The sequence below is a fragment of the Aethalodelphis obliquidens genome, unplaced genomic scaffold (genome assembly GCF_003676395.1).
Source record: "Aethalodelphis obliquidens isolate GAN/ISIS:26980383/991018 unplaced genomic scaffold, ASM367639v1 scaffold118, whole genome shotgun sequence".
Taxonomy (NCBI): Eukaryota; Metazoa; Chordata; class Mammalia; order Artiodactyla; family Delphinidae; genus Aethalodelphis; species Aethalodelphis obliquidens.
The window spans coordinates 2,651,310-2,666,018 of NW_020838062.1; the positions used below are offsets into that span (position 1 = coordinate 2,651,310).

At 64.3% G+C, this 14,709-nt stretch overlaps 1 protein-coding gene across 6 annotated transcripts in view; it reads left to right on the forward strand.

Moving 5' to 3' along the window:
- Positions 1-1,859: 1,859 nt before the first annotated feature.
- Positions 1,860-14,709, forward strand: part of ATP2B3 (ATPase plasma membrane Ca2+ transporting 3) — a 41,145-nt gene continuing 28,295 nt past the window's right edge. For 4 of the 6 annotated variants that reach the window (XM_027097912.1, XM_027097913.1, XM_027097914.1 and 1 more), the window contains exons 1-10: positions 1,860-2,067; positions 5,918-6,115; positions 6,299-6,556; positions 6,953-7,078; positions 7,203-7,325; positions 10,368-10,409; positions 11,884-12,048; positions 12,415-12,629; positions 13,272-13,514; positions 13,888-14,129. In XM_027097912.1, the coding sequence (XP_026953713.1) occupies positions 1,860-2,067; positions 5,918-6,115; positions 6,299-6,556; positions 6,953-7,078; positions 7,203-7,325; positions 10,368-10,409; positions 11,884-12,048; positions 12,415-12,629; positions 13,272-13,514; positions 13,888-14,129 (1,820 nt within the window). The remainder of the gene's footprint in view (positions 2,068-5,917; positions 6,116-6,298; positions 6,557-6,952; positions 7,079-7,202; positions 7,326-10,367; positions 10,410-11,883; positions 12,049-12,414; positions 12,630-13,271; positions 13,515-13,887; positions 14,130-14,709) is intronic. The other 2 variants (XM_027097915.1, XM_027097918.1) reach the window with 1 other exon arrangement.

Here is a 14,709-nt window from a genome sequence, read left to right on the forward strand (position 1 = left end):
GACAGGAGGTGGGGAGGTGCATGGGAGCGGAGAGGACGGTGCGTTCGTGTGTCCGCCGTCTTGTCCCCACATCTTCTGGCAGTGAAGGCTGCTCCGTGCAGAAAGTATCTAGAGAGTTAACACTTAGGTGCCCAAACTTTTAAAACCTGGCTCACTTTGGATGGCCATTAGCTGAGGTGCCTCTCTGTCTCCCAGACCTCTCTGGCGGGACTGCCTTAAGTACGTGAGATTTTTCTTGACAGCGTGAGGCCAGTGTCCAGAGGAACTGAGGCCTCCACCATGTTCCGAGACCCCCTGAGGCCTGTGGGCATGGGGGAGTGGACCTGGTTTCCCAGGGACCTTGGTCTCATCCCCTGAGGACTGTGGCACGTCCATGCTCCTGGCGTCCGCTGGCCTCACAGAGGTAAGGGCTCTCCTGAGAGCAGAGGCCACGAGGCTCTGGGTTACTGTGTTTCCATGGGCGGTTCTAGATCAGAAACCTGGATTGGTGGCCGAGTTCTGCTTCCAAGAGGATCCTCTGAGCCAGGAGCTTCCCCAAAGGTGAGGGACCGGGCCCAACTGAGCCTCACCGCCAGGAGGCTTCTTTGCTGGTGTGAAGGCCAAGGCCACGTGCGCTGAGACCGATTCAGTCCAGGGAGCTTAGCGCACGGCCTTGGGGGATGCTACCACTCATACTCAGGCCACAAGCTGGGAATGAGAGGTGGGGAAAGGCCAGCAGGAGGAGCTAGGGGCCCGAGGAGGGGCGGCCCAGCAGGCCCCCGTGGCCCGCGCCACCAGACCCTGTGAAGGCGGCAGGCAGGGCAGCCAGGTGCCGAGGTTCCTCAGGCAGGTGGGTTGGTGGCGGCGGGGTGTGGGGACAGTGCGAAGGACGACAACTTCCTGACACTCTGCTGTTAACCTGGGGAGACCCCAGCTCCTTACTCTGCCATCTGGAGGGCAGAGGGGTGTGGAGGGGAGTGGGTGGCACTGTGCTGTGGGCCAGGGTGACGGAGAAGTCACCAGTGACCTGTGGTTGCTTTCCACTTTCTCCTCCACCCTCCCCTTCCGCTCTCTGCCTCCCTCCCTCCTTCCCCTTCCCTCTCTCCCTCTCCCCTCCTTTTACCCTCCCCACCGCACCCCCCTTCCTCCCTTGCCCCTGACCCCAGGTCCCCTCAAGGCAGCAGAAACACCCTGCACGCTAAGCCTTGACCTAGCGCCCAGCTGGCTCTGTCCATGGCTTGGCCTGCTCCCCGGAACCCTGCACAGCGCCAGGCCTGAAACCTTGAGGCGCAGAGGCCGCGCCAGAAGACCACTGCCCGCAGGGATTTATAGCATGCCGGCTGCACCGGGCGAGTCTTAATCAGGCAAGCGTGGGAGCATGCTGGAGCAGACGAGGAAAGCTCGAGGTTGGGCACAGGCACAGATAACCTAACCGCGCCAGGGCAAGACCAGCCACTATTCAACCCTGACACGTCACCCCTGCTTTGGTGTGGGTTCCCAGATGCACTAGGGGGCAGTGAGAGCCTCGCATCCCAGGTTGGCTACTGCTGGCGGCGGCAGGTCCCCACCAGGAGCCTCTGACGCCGCCTGCTTCCCCACGCAGCGAGCTTACGGTGGCAGGACACGGGGGTGAGCTGGCAGGTGGGCCTGGGAGGGCAGTTCTGCATTCAGTGAGTCGTGGCTCAGACGGAGTGCAGATTTGCAGAGAACATTCCAGGAGAGTGGACCTTGGTTTTGTCTCAACCGAGCCCCGGGCTTCTTCTCACCTCCTTCTCCCCAGGTGTCTGTGTGCGGCCACTTCCCTCTGCCGCCACCTCGCCGCACCTCACCCAGGCGCTGGGACCTTGGAGGACACCCTCCCCTCCCGCGCCACAGGCAGGATGGGGGACGTGGCCAACAGTTCCATCGAGTTCCACCCCAAACCCCAGCAGCAGCGGGAGGCCCCCCACTCAGGGGGCTTTGGGTGCACACTGGCTGAGCTGCGCTCCCTCATGGAGCTCCGAGGGGCCGAGGCGCTGCAGAAAGTCCAGGAAACCTACGGGGATGTGGGCGGGCTCTGCAGGAGGCTGAAGACCTCACCCACGGAGGGTAAGTCTGCCAGCAGAGCCCTGGCACGGGCGGCGTGTGCGCCGGGGGTGCATGGCCCTGCGCCGCCCCTCACTCCTCCCTGCAGACGTTCTCTGGCCCCGGGGGCAGGCCCCGTCAAGGGCTGGGCGGGCTTGCAGCAGCTTCCCAGAGGCACTCCTGACCACGACCATGACCACGATCGGGCCTGTGCGCTCCCATTTCCCCCTGAGTGGGACATGCTCTGTGTGGGGCAACCCGACCCCCTGCACCTGTGCGTCCGTAATCAGCAGTTCCCGCTTGCATCTCTTCTTTGGATTAACTAGAAATGGAACGACAGAGAAGAGGAAGGGAGAAGCCGGCACCGAATCGCACATGCTGGCGGGATGGGCCCCAAACTGAAACCCCAGCAGCTCTTCCAAGAGACGAGCGGGGCAGCCCCTGACCGAGTGCCCCCGGTTCCCCATATGCTCGGCCCTCTGTGCAGTTGAGGGGGGCAGGAAGAGGAGGAAAGGCGTAGGGTTCGGTCCTCTAGGGAGGGGCTTGGGGTGGGGGCCCGGTATAGTGCTGAGTGGAGGTGGCACCAGCGCAGGCCATCCTGAAGAGGTCCAAATCTGAGATCTGCTTCAGGGAGCCTCTAGGGAGCCTGGGGTGTGTCCTCTAGAAGGTTCTAGGGGTGGAGGCCTGATTGCCACCTTGGTCCCCCCCTCTGCCCTGTGGCCCTTTTCCCCTGCTCCAGAGCAGACGTCTGCCCTGCCCTGCACCAGCCTTCCCCAGTCCTGCCCGCTGGGTCTGCTGGGAGGCCAGGACCCCGGGAGCCAGGCTTGGCCCCAGTTTCCAGAGGCCGGAGCATTTCTGGCCCAGCTGCCGCTTCCCCGGCAGGGCTGCTGGTGCCAGGGCTGCTGCCGGCCAGTGCCGGCTGATGGCATCAGCTCCTGTCTCGGCTATCACACCTCTGTCCACCCAGGGCCCTGGCCGCCACCCTTGTCTCCTGCTCTCTGGCTCCGTCTGTGTGCAGGTGACACCTGGGCTGGAACGGGCAGTGGAGATTCCTCCTGCCCCCGCCCCCCCTGCAGAGGAGGTGGGCCTGAGGCTGGGTGAGGGGGCGCCCGCACGGCCAGCTCAGGAGCTCTGAGGGGCCGCCTGGGTCTCTCCTGCTTTGTGCTCTAAAGGGACCCGGCCTGGTGTGGGTGTGTGATCGGGGCAGATGGCTTGGTTCAGGGCCGGAGGAGCTCTCTCCTGCTCTCCTCCTCACCCATCCCCTCCCCCCAGCCCCCGGACTTGGGGCCGGGGTTGGGGGGGAGGCCGGGGTGGAGGGCCATTTAGCCACAAGGGCTCTGGCCTCTCCCAGATAAAAGGAAGCAGATGGGCTTCAGCTGGTAGCTCTTTCCTCTGCCTGTCAGGCCTTGTTAAATATTTAAAATGTCAAGGCCCCTGGGAACGTGCCCGATTCTGCCACAGAGGCTCTGGCGCTCGCCCGGTGCCTGCGGAGGGGCAGGCGTAAAGAAGGGCGGGTGCCCAGGTGGGTGACCCCAACAGAGAGACCCCAGCCTGGCTTGGTCTGCATCCCGAAGAACGAGCGGTTCGAGGACCACCCTCCCGTCTCCGACCCTGGGAGCCCTCAAGGCCCCAGAGTTCTCGCCTGGACGCCCCGCTCCTGCTTCAGACGCAGTGACCTGAGCTGGGGGAGGGGCGACTTAGCTGAGCCCAGGCCCCCCGCACACCCCCTGGTGCTCTGGGGACGGTGAGGAGACCAGGGCATTTTCAGCTATCCAGGAGGATTCCAGAAGCCAGGGAGCCTGGGTCTTAGGCCGAGCTGCGGAGACCTGGGCCCCGGCCCTTCCCCCGCTTGGCCTCCACTGGCACTCGTGGAAAGGAGAGGGCAGATTAGCCGAGAACTGCCCCATGTGGTCCTAATCCAATTCTGATGGCATCTGGCCTCTGCTCTGGGCAGGGTGCCCACCTGAGTCCATGCCAACTGCCGGCCACTGCCCCTGCACCCAGGACCTGGGCCACCTCAGGGGCCCTGCTGGACCAGTGCGTGCTCAGAGCCAGAGGGGCTGCAGCTGCCTTCGGTCACCCCAGCAAGCACTTCGGCAACAGCAGCTCTCCGGACCCCTGAACCCACAGGAAGGCCAGGGCCTCTGGCTGGTCTAGAGCAAGGCATAGAGAAGCACTGCTGCCGCACCAAGGGCAAACCAAGGCCAAGGGACGGGCTGAGGGAAGGAGGGAGGGAGGGAGCTCCTGGGGAAGGGGCCCTGGGGGCCTAGCTTCCTGCGGGGACCAGCCGGGCATAGGGGGCAGGGCAGGCAAGATGCAGATTCCTGAGGCGTGACGAGGACCCATGGGCTCTCCTCTATCATTCTCGGGGCCTCCAGATCAGTGCCCTTTCCCAGGGCGGGGGTAGTGGAGACCCTGAGTGTCTGGGAGATTCAGGGTTCGAGGACCTTCCTAGTAACAACCCCACTTTTCACATCTCCTGTAGGTGAAGGGAGTGGGACATGGGCCCTGAGCTGGGTCCCCAGCCCTTAGGAGCTGAGGTCCTGAGCTTCTCCCAGACCCCCAACTCCACAGCCTCCAGAAACTTGAGCCGTGGCCGGGCCCAGGCACAGTGAGGCAGGGGAAGGGCAGAGACAGCTGTGGCTCCTGCTGGGGGGCGGGGGGCGGACAGTGTGCGGTCATGGCCTAGCTCGGGGGACGTGCCAAGGCAGTGTGTCTGGGGGCTTTTGCTCTTGTCAGTTCTTCCACCCCGAGGGGCCCCCTCCCCCTCCCCTCCCCTCCCCTCCCCTCCCCCCCCCCTCCCCCTCCCCCCCTCCCCCCCGCCTCCTCCCCCCCCCCTCCCCTCCCCAGAAGCCACCTTTCCCTGTCCAGCACACACCCACCCTCCTTCCTTCCAACCCCTTTGCACCACACTCAGCACTTTCTTGTTCTCAACTCATCTGGGACCCGGTCTTGTGTGGCTTTCCAAGCCAGCAGGGGGCACCCCAAGGGCTGGCACCCGGGTCCTTCTGGTTGCCCACCCCCTGCCCCTCCCCTCCCCGCTGGAGGCCTGGGGAGCGGCAGCTACTCAGGTCTGGGAACTGCAAGCCACTGTCTGTCCACGAGGTGTCAGTGTGGGACCAGGCACTTGGGGGCAGAGAAGCCAGAAAGGCTTGGGGGGAGTGGGGGGTGGGGGGCCCGTGGATGGGCCTGGAAGGAAGCAGAGTCCCAAGCGCTGAGGTCGGGGCCAGGGGACTGTGTCATCCCATCTGCCTGCCTCTGGGGAAGATGGCCAAGTGGATGCCTGGCCTTCGGAGGCAATGGCCTGGACACCAGTCCCACATGGAAGCTTTCGGTACCTTCAGGAATGGGCCTGAGGAGACTCATGCTCTACAAGGAGAGACCCAGCGGCCTTGGTGCAGGCCTGGGTGGGAAGTGGGTCGTCCCAAGACTGAGAAGTCAGGGCCCAGCTTCCAAAAGCTGGGGCGGGCCCCTTTGTGGGTGTTGATTCTGAGCCGCTGCGCAAACCGCCCCCCTCCCTCCCTTCCTCCCGGCTCACACAGCTTGTCGGGGCTGCGGAGGGGACTGTAGTTCCTGGAGCTCCGCAGGCACACCAGGAGGATGGTCCCCCGTTCCTTGCGCTCGGGCTCCGAGTTACCGCGACGGTCGCGCACCGGTGCCCTCCAGGCAGCTGGAGAGGCTGCCAGCGCTCCCGCCTACATGCCCCCAGGGTTTGCAGAAGGGCTCCAGGTGCCAGGCCAGTGCAGTGCCCGCTTTCTGGGAGCTATCGGTGTAGAGGGAAAGACAGGCACGGAGAAAGGGGCAGGGGGATGCGGGGCTGGCCTTTCCCATCCTCTCCTTCTGTGCCTCTGCTCCACGTGCCCACACTGCACAGGCCTGGCCGACAACACCAATGACTTGGAGAAGCGCAGGCAGATCTACGGGCAGAACTTCATCCCTCCCAAGCAGCCCAAGACGTTCCTGCAGCTGGTATGGGAGGCCCTGCAGGATGTGACCCTCATCATCCTGGAGGTGGCCGCCATCGTATCCCTGGGCCTCTCATTCTATGCGCCACCTGGAGAGGAGAGCGAAGGTGAGGGGCAGGTCTGGGAAGGGCGGTGAAGGAGGACCTGGTGGACGGGGGCGGGACGCGGGTGGCAGCGCAGAGGTGCTGGCAGGAGGAGGGGAGGGGTAGAGCCTGAGATGACGGAGAGAAGAAAGGTGGCCGAGGGACTTCTCTGCCACCTCTGCCCTTCCCTCCTGTCCTCGGGCACAGCGTGCGGGAATGTGTCGGCTGGGGCAGAAGACGAAGGGGAGGCCGAGGCGGGCTGGATTGAGGGGGCCGCCATCCTGCTGTCTGTCATCTGCGTGGTCTTGGTCACGGCCTTCAACGACTGGAGCAAGGAGAAGCAGTTCCGGGGCCTGCAGAGCCGCATCGAACAGGAGCAGAAGTTCACCGTCATCCGGAACGGGCAGCTCCTGCAGGTCCCGGTGGCTGCGCTGGTGGTAGGGGACATCGCCCAGGTCAAGTATGGTGAGCGCGCCCATCGCCACCCACGCTGCGGAGGGGCTCAGCTCCCACGTCAGGGGCAGGCCTTCTCCGGGGAGCACGTGGGGCGGGAGGCTGCAGGCGGGCAGCTCGGGCAGCAGGCCCGGCAAAGACAGGGCGTGTCAGCGGCCTCAGCGCCCCAGGAGCAGGCTGTCCCCACAGCCTGTCGAGGGCCTCCCCAGCACGGCAGGGCGCTCCTGTGGGCCCCATTCCCTGGAAGACGGATGACAGGGCTAGGAGTGGGTGGGTACCCCCAGAAAGCAGAGCAAAGGAAGAGGGCCGCACACCCGACAGGACCTCCTCTGGGGGAGATGGGAGGCGGCATGGAGGAAGGCCTCCTGGACGCATGGTCTGTGGTTCTGGCCACCTGGCCGGCCTTAGGAGACCTGCTGCCCGCCGATGGCGTGCTCATCCAGGGCAATGACCTCAAGATTGACGAGAGCTCCCTGACGGGCGAGTCGGACCACGTACGCAAGTCGGCAGACAAAGACCCCATGCTGCTGTCAGGTGAGCCCAGCGGGACCAGAGTCCCTGCTCCTGGAATGCCCGGGACAAAACCTGTAGGTGCTGAGCAAGCCTCCCATCCAGCGGTGCAGATCTCTGTCTCAGCCTCTGTGTGTTGCTGTGCCAGGCACTCATGTCATGGAAGGTTCTGGAAGAATGGTGGTGACAGCCGTTGGTGTGAACTCTCAGACAGGCATCATCTTTACCTTGCTTGGGGCTGGTGGAGAGGAGGAGAAGAAGGATAAGAAAGGTAAGGCAACAGTACCCTGCAGTTCCAGTGCCACCAGGCCGCTGGCCCTCATACGTAGCTGTGCTCTCTTCCGCGCCTGCCTGGTGACGGCCCCTTGCTGGCCCAGGCCCTGGCTCTGGCACTGGGGAGAACCAGCCCTCAGGGGGTGGGAGGCCATACCGTCTCCTGGTTCCTTTTGGAGACCCCTCTTCTGGGGTCTTTGCCCCAGAGCCAGCAGGTTGGGGCCCCCCGTTTTGTGTGAGGCAGTTTCCCTCGGATGGCTCTTCCCCTAAGGCTTTGGGGGCGTGGGTGCCAGGGTCGGGGGAGTGCCCTGCCTGGGTAGGAATGGGGTTGGAGGGACAGGGACCAGGCACCCGACTTGGGGGTGTTCAGCCCACATGGTGAGGCACTGAGGGCCCCAGGCCAACGTGGCAGCTAGGGAAACAGGCCATGCAGCCAAAGGTGGAGGGCTCCCAAGCAGAAAGGACTAGACACCCCAAAGGACAGCCAGGGCCAGAGGAAGCTGAGATGGGGCCAGGGCCCTCACCCTAAGGGAGAGCAGTGTCGAGGGACAGATGTCTTCTGACGGCCCAGCTCTGTATTCACCCTGGCCTACCTGGCACACGGCTACCCAGCCGCCTCCTCTTGCCAGCGTCCCGAGCCCCAGGCGTGGCTGGTGCCCCCTCCACTCCTCAGAACAGGGTTTACAAAGCTCTGGAGCTCGGCCAGCATCCTCCCCCGCCCCCATCCCAGTCAGGACCCCGCTCCCTCCCACGACTCAGGCCTGCATCTGCTCGCCTTGCTCTGGCCTGGGTCTCCCCTCAGGCCACTCCTGCCATCAAACCAGGTAAGGAATGCCGTTCTCTAGACGTGCACCCCACCCCTGAGGGAAGCCGCCTGGGCCCACTAGAAGGACAAAGACACGCACGAGTGCGGGGAGACCATGTGCCAGAGCGCGCAGCCAGGGCCCTGGGGACAGGGCGTGCGGGTCGCCAGGCGGGATCGGTCCGCCCAGCCCAGTAACGTGGGGACAAGTCAGCGTAAGGAAAGGCGCACTCGTGTTCCCGGACCTGGGCACGTGAGGGAGGAAAAACGGATGAGCCGCTGTTGCCTAAAAGCCTCCGTGGGCCCCGCCTCCTGGCAGCCTGGGCCTGGCTTCCCTTCCTGGACTCCTCCCTGCTCCTGGCCCACCCGGCCCACCCCTCACAGCCAGTGGGCACCGGCGGACCTTCGGCCACCTTGGCCACACCAGGCCCCCCTCCCCGCGGGGCTCAGCCCGGTGTCTCGCCACAGCCAGCACCCTGGGGCCCACAGGAGGGCAAGTGGGTGGGTAGGCAGGCCCTGGGCCTCCTCTGGGCTGGACTGGAGTCCTTGACGGCTGCTCGGCAGGACGCCTCTTCCACATTCCTTCCCAGGCTCTTCCCCTCCCGCTAGGTTCCCTTAAATGTCACCATCCTTCAGGACTCGGTCCTAGGCCCCTTCTCTTCGACCTTGACAAGACCCCTCCAGGCCCCCCCGCCGCCGGCTCTCCCCCAGCCCCGGTTCCTCTCCCTGGCTTGCTGTGCCACTTGAGAGTCAGAGGGGACACCAGCAGCAGCTGGCTCCCTGGAGGAGGGGAACGTGGGGGGGCCCTGCAGGGGAGGCAGAGATGGCCAGGCTCCGGGGAGGGGGCAGTGGCACCCACGACCCCTCGCCTCCCCCACGTCTCCGCCAAGGCCCTGGCCGCTGCAGAGACCGGAAGGTGGCACCTCGCCCTCAGCATCCCCCCTCAACGCCCCCCGCCACCTCTCGATCTGTCCATCAAGGGCGCTGCTCGCCCGCCTGTCTCCTGCCTTCCGGCCCTGACCTCTTTCCCCACTCCTTCCCCTGCCTCAGCTATGCCCCTTCTCAGGCCAGGCCCAGCCCTCGTCTTCCCATTCCCACCGTGCTCATCTCAAACCTCCCTCCCTCCTCCAGAAGTTGCCACGGCCCCAGGGCAACACGCCCGCACTGTGCTGCACTGTCACCCACCGTGTGTCTACAGGTGTCTCCCCTGCCCCGCCCCAGAAATCTTCTTCACCTATGAATGCCCCACAGGGCCCAACTGACACCCCACTGGGGCTGCGAGGGGACCTCTCCCTCCTCCCTGGGACCCCCAGACCAGACCCCACTGCCTGGGAGCCACCTGGCCTCCGGTCTGTGTCCCTGGGTCCCCAGTGACATGAGCTGTTGGGTCGTGGCTGACAGGCCGGCCCACTAGCCCTTCCTGTCCCAGGCTGGTCGTCTCTGGATCCAGGGCAGTGTGTGTGTGGCCTGCAGAGAGCTCTCCCGGCTGCTGCCCTGGGGCAGGTGAGGCAGGTGGAGCTGGGGGGCGGAGCCTGACCCCCAGCTCAGAGCCCGTCACCTGCCGGCTCTCCTGGGCCCTCCCAGAGTTGCAGTCCTTCCCGGCCCCAGAGGCACAGCCATCACTGTTGACCTTGGCCTGGGGAAGCTGGTCACTGCCCCAGTCCCTAGCACCCAGCTGTGGGCTTCATGGTGGCAGAGCACGTCTGTGAAGGCGCGCCCGCACAGCTCCAAGTGGGGCCCAGCCCGGCCGGTGCCCCTGCCGCCCCCTCCAGCACTGTGGGTGCCCCGAGGCTAGCCGTCTCGCTCCTTTATCCTCTAAAGCGCCCACAGACTTGACTGCTGGCCACGCTGCACAGAAAGCTGATCTCTAGGCCACCAGGACTTAGGAACCATCTAGGTCAACCCCCTCACACTGGTTCTGGGGGGAGCACCCATCCCGACTGGGGGGCCCTGTTTGAGGCAGCAGAGCTGGGACCTGACACCTGGCAGCTCTCATTACCCGTGGTGCCGGCCCTTCCAGAAACCTCCCACTGCCGACCATGCGTGAGCCAGGGTCTGTCCAGGGCTGGCCCGCGGCTTCTCTGGAGGGCTGGAGAGCAGGCCCTCTTCCCCCGCCCGCCGCCCTCACCACACTCACTGGCTGCACTGTCTGTGCCCCGCTGTCCTGTGTGCGCGTGTGTGCCAAGGCCACATGGGTGTTCTCAAGTCTCCGTGTCTGTCGTTCCTCTCCCGTTGTAGGCAAGCAGCAGGATGGGGCGATGGAGAGTAGCCAGACCAAAGGTAACGCGCGCCCTGCGCTCAGGATGGGTGGCAGAGGGTGCGGCGCAGGGTGGGGGGCCGCCCGCCTCGGTTGCAGACCCCGCCGGAAGTGCGCAAATATGGCCCGTGAGCCAGCATCCTGCTGAGGAAACTGAGACTTAATCGGGCCTGTGGGTTTCCTGGTTCGGCTGCCTATCTGCTGAGCCTTCGAGGCCTGCGCCCCTTTCAGCCGGAATGCCTGGTGGGTGCCGATACCCTGTAGCCAGGGTGAAGGGTTGAAGGTGCTGGGAATCCAGAGATGGATAAAGTACGGTCCTGGCCCTCAGGAAGGTCACGATCCACAGACGTGAACCCGGGGCAACACTCAAGTGCAGTGTGGGACCCAGGAACGCAGACAGACGACTGGAGTTCAGAGGCCGGCTGGGGTTGGGATGGCACTTGGGACAGGACAGTCCAATGGCCAGGGCCCCGGGCAGGGGCAGGGAGTGGCAGTCAGTGGGGTAGAGGCTAGAGTGGCCCAGTGGGGTGGGACCTTGAGTGTCGCTGAGGCTGTGGCCCGAGGCCATGGAAAGAAGAGGCCACCGGTGAGCAGTCTCAGGCAGCCAAGGGGAGAAGGGATGGGCGGGGAGACAGAGAAAGAGGGAGCGGCTGACACTGCATGGTGGCAGGAGGCATGCAGAGGCACTGAGAGCCCCACTGGGTGGGGGGACAAGGACGAGTGGCAGGGTTGGGTGCCCCCTGCGGGTGGGGGACGGATGAGATGACATGGGGCGGCGTGTGAGGCGGTGGACGGGCCAGAGGCGGGTGTGGGGCAGGGGACACAGCACCACCACGTTAGGGTCCACCAAGGGGGCTGTGAGAGGGCTGCCGGTTCCGGAGAGGAGGTGGAGAGGCACCTAGGGGAGAGGAGGGAAGGCCCCATGGCGAGAGAAAGGTGCAAGGCTTGCCCGCCAGCAGCCGGGGCATGGGCTGAGGACTGCGCGCGTGCCGAGCTGGGGCCCCGATGGAAGTCCAGGCATCCGCCCGAGGGGTGTCCACCTGAGGGCTGGCAGGAGAGACGGCCTGAGCGGGGAGCGGGGGAGGAGAGCGCGGGGATTCCTGGGCCTCCCTGAGGGGAGTGGGAACATGGCTAAGACAGCAGTGGGCAAGAGTCAGCTCTGGGTTCTGGAACATTCCATGGGCCCCAGGCCTCTGCTTTCAGGTATTGAGATTTGGGGCGTTACAGGACTGGCCACGCTGTCTGTGTGCCCAAGTGCTTGTGTCTGTCCTCCCTTCCCCTGCGAGGCCCCACGAGAAGCATCTCTGTCCTGCCCAGGACAGCGCTGGAGCTGCTGCCCACCTCAGGAGGGCCTGGGCTGATGAGAGAGGAGGGAGAGGACAGAGCCCCCTGTTTCCTCTCGGATGGTGTGGCATATCTTTCTCCGTGAAAGCCCCTTGCAGCCGTCACCCCAGCGGCCAGGCCCTAACCTGGGCTGCGGGTTTCTTCTGTGTGCAGCTAAGAAGCAGGATGGGGCCGTTGCCATGGAGATGCAGCCCCTGAAGAGTGCAGAAGGTGGGGAGACGGAGGAGCGGGAAAAGAAGAAAGCCAACGTGCCCAAGAAGGAGAAGTCGGTCCTTCAGGGAAAGCTCACCAAACTGGCTGTGCAGATCGGGAAAGCAGGTGGGGGCAGCCGAGGGGGCGGCCCAGGGGCCACCGACGGGCAGGGGCGGACACTGGGCTCCCGGACTCGAGGCCGGACCAAGGAGAACAAGTGGGAAAGGGATGTGACGTGGGGTGTGGGCCAGGCAGCAAGGGCACGGGCTGGGAGCAGGTGATGGCCTTCAGGGCCTGGTTCCGCCCCCTCTGGTGAGCGTGGACTGCGAAGCTCCGTAAGGCCAGAGACCAGGAGCGCCTCCCCCGACTCGGGGCCACGGGAATGTGGCTGCAGCGCCCCTTAGCTCTTCCCTCTTGCTGTCTCCCCTCCCTCACCCCTGCCGGCCACCCTTCCCGCCTCCGTGCTCCGTGGCCTCTGATGTGGCTGGGCAGGGCTGGTGATGTCTGCCGTCACCGTCATCATCCTGGCCCTCTACTTCGTGATCGAGACCTTCGTGGTGGATGGCCGGGCGTGGCTGGCAGAGTGCACACCTGTCTACGTGCAGTACTTCGTCAAGTTCTTCATTATCGGTGTCACCGTGCTGGTTGTGGCTGTCCCAGAGGGCCTGCCTCTTGCTGTCACCATCTCCTTAGCTTACTCTGTCAAGGTAATAAAATAAACATGACACGAATAAGAATTCCGCGATCCCGGGGTACAGACCCAGAACTTGTGGTGCAAAGCCGTTAAGCAACTTGGACGAAGCAAGGACTGGATAAAGTTTGGGATTGCTCAGGGGAAGAACGGTAGGCCAAGCAGGGACGTGGAGCTGGACTTGCACATCCTTGCCCACCTGGCTCCCTGGGCGGGGGGGATGACGAGCTAGCATCTGCAGGATGTGGGCAGGGTCGCCGAGGGGCCGGGGAGTTGAGGTGGGGGCAGGGGGAAAGGGGGCCCCTGGGAGACGGTGGGCAGGGCAGAGATCGGGGTGGGCAGGGGAGCCACGGGGACTGCAGGTGACCCAAGAGGGGGCTCTGGGCAGCAGGGAGGCTCCAGCTGCGCTCCAGGGAGAGTGGCCACCCAGAGTCGACCGCTCGGCCTGTCTGACGAGAGTCCTTACGTCTCACAGGCCCGCTGCCTCGGCTTGACCACCACCCCACTGCCATCTGAGCTGTGCACCTGCTGCCCGAGGTCCCGGGCCGTTAGTGCCGCGAGGGAAGCTGGTGGGCGGAGCAGAATCCTACATGCCGCTGTGCTCCCCCACCCCGCGAGGACAGCTGGCTACCCAAGCCTCCATCTGTGCCCTTTACAGAAAATGATGAGGGACAACAACCTGGTCCGCCACCTGGATGCCTGTGAGACCATGGGCAATGCCACGGCCATCTGCTCAGACAAGACAGGCACGCTGACCACCAACCGCATGACCGTGGTGCAGTCCTACCTCGGGGACACCCACTATAAAGAGGTTCCGGCCCCCAGCGCCCTGACCCCCAAGATCCTCGACCTCCTGGTCCACGCCATCTCCATCAACAGTGCCTACACCACCAAAATACTAGTGAGCTGGGAGCCAGGGCGGGCCGAGGCGGGGGTAGGATGAGGGGAGGGAACCTGGCCCGGCTACGGCGTGGGCGTCACCAGGGGCTTGATAAGTTCTCTTAAGGACTCTTGAGCCGAGAGCCACAATCGTTTCTGGGGTGCTGGTCTCCCTCCTCGTCCCCGGACATTGGGCGGGGCCTGCAGGTTCTGGAAGCCCTTCCCAGCCCAGTGAGTCGTGGAAAACCTGCCCATCTAGTCCGTACTGGAGGCCCTCCTTAGCTCCCTGCCACCACACCTGAAAGACGTGGCGGCCGAGGCTGGGCTGGGCCCGGGGACAGTAAGGAGGGTGGCCTTGGGCCTCCAGGGCCATGCTGGTTCTCCTCACCTCGCAGCCTCCAGAGAAGGAAGGCGCCCTCCCACGCCAAGTGGGCAACAAGACGGAGTGCGCTCTGTTGGGCTTCGTCCTGGACCTGAAGCAGGACTTCCAGCCCGTGCGGGAGCAGATTCCTGAAGATAAGCTTTACAAAGTGTACACCTTCAACTCGGTCCGCAAGTCCATGAGCACAGTCATACGCATGCCCGACAGCGGCTTCCGCCTCTTCAGCAAGGGCGCCTCGGAGATCCTGCTGAAAAAGTGAGTGGGCAGCAGGACCCAGCCCGGGGCTGGGGCTAGCTAAAGCGTGTGGCATTTCTGGTTGTATTATTGCGGTAAAGTAGACATAGCATAAAACTGGCCCTTTTCATCACTTTAAAGTGGACAGTGGAGTGGCATTAGGTGCATTCGCACGGCTGTGCGCCATCACCACCACCCAGTCCCAGAGCAAGTTCATCGCCCCGAAGGAAATCCTGTGCCCGTTACACAAGCACCCCTCCCCCTCCCCCCAGCCCCTGGCAGCCACTCATCAGCTTTCTGTCTCTGTGGACGTTTCCTATAAATGGAATCATACGGTACATGTGGCCTTTTGCGCCCGGCTTTTTTCACTCATCCATTCCTTGTTATGGCTCAGGTAGACCACATTCTGCCTACCCAGTCATGCAGCGACAGGCACTTGGGTTGTTTCCACCTTCGGCGACTGTGAATCACGCTGCCTTGAGTGGTCATGTGTGAGTTTCTGCTTGAACGCGTGTTTTCAATCCTCCTGGGTATATTCCTGGGAGTGAAATTGCCAGGTCATATGGTAATTCCATGTTTCGTTTTTTGACAAAACACCAAA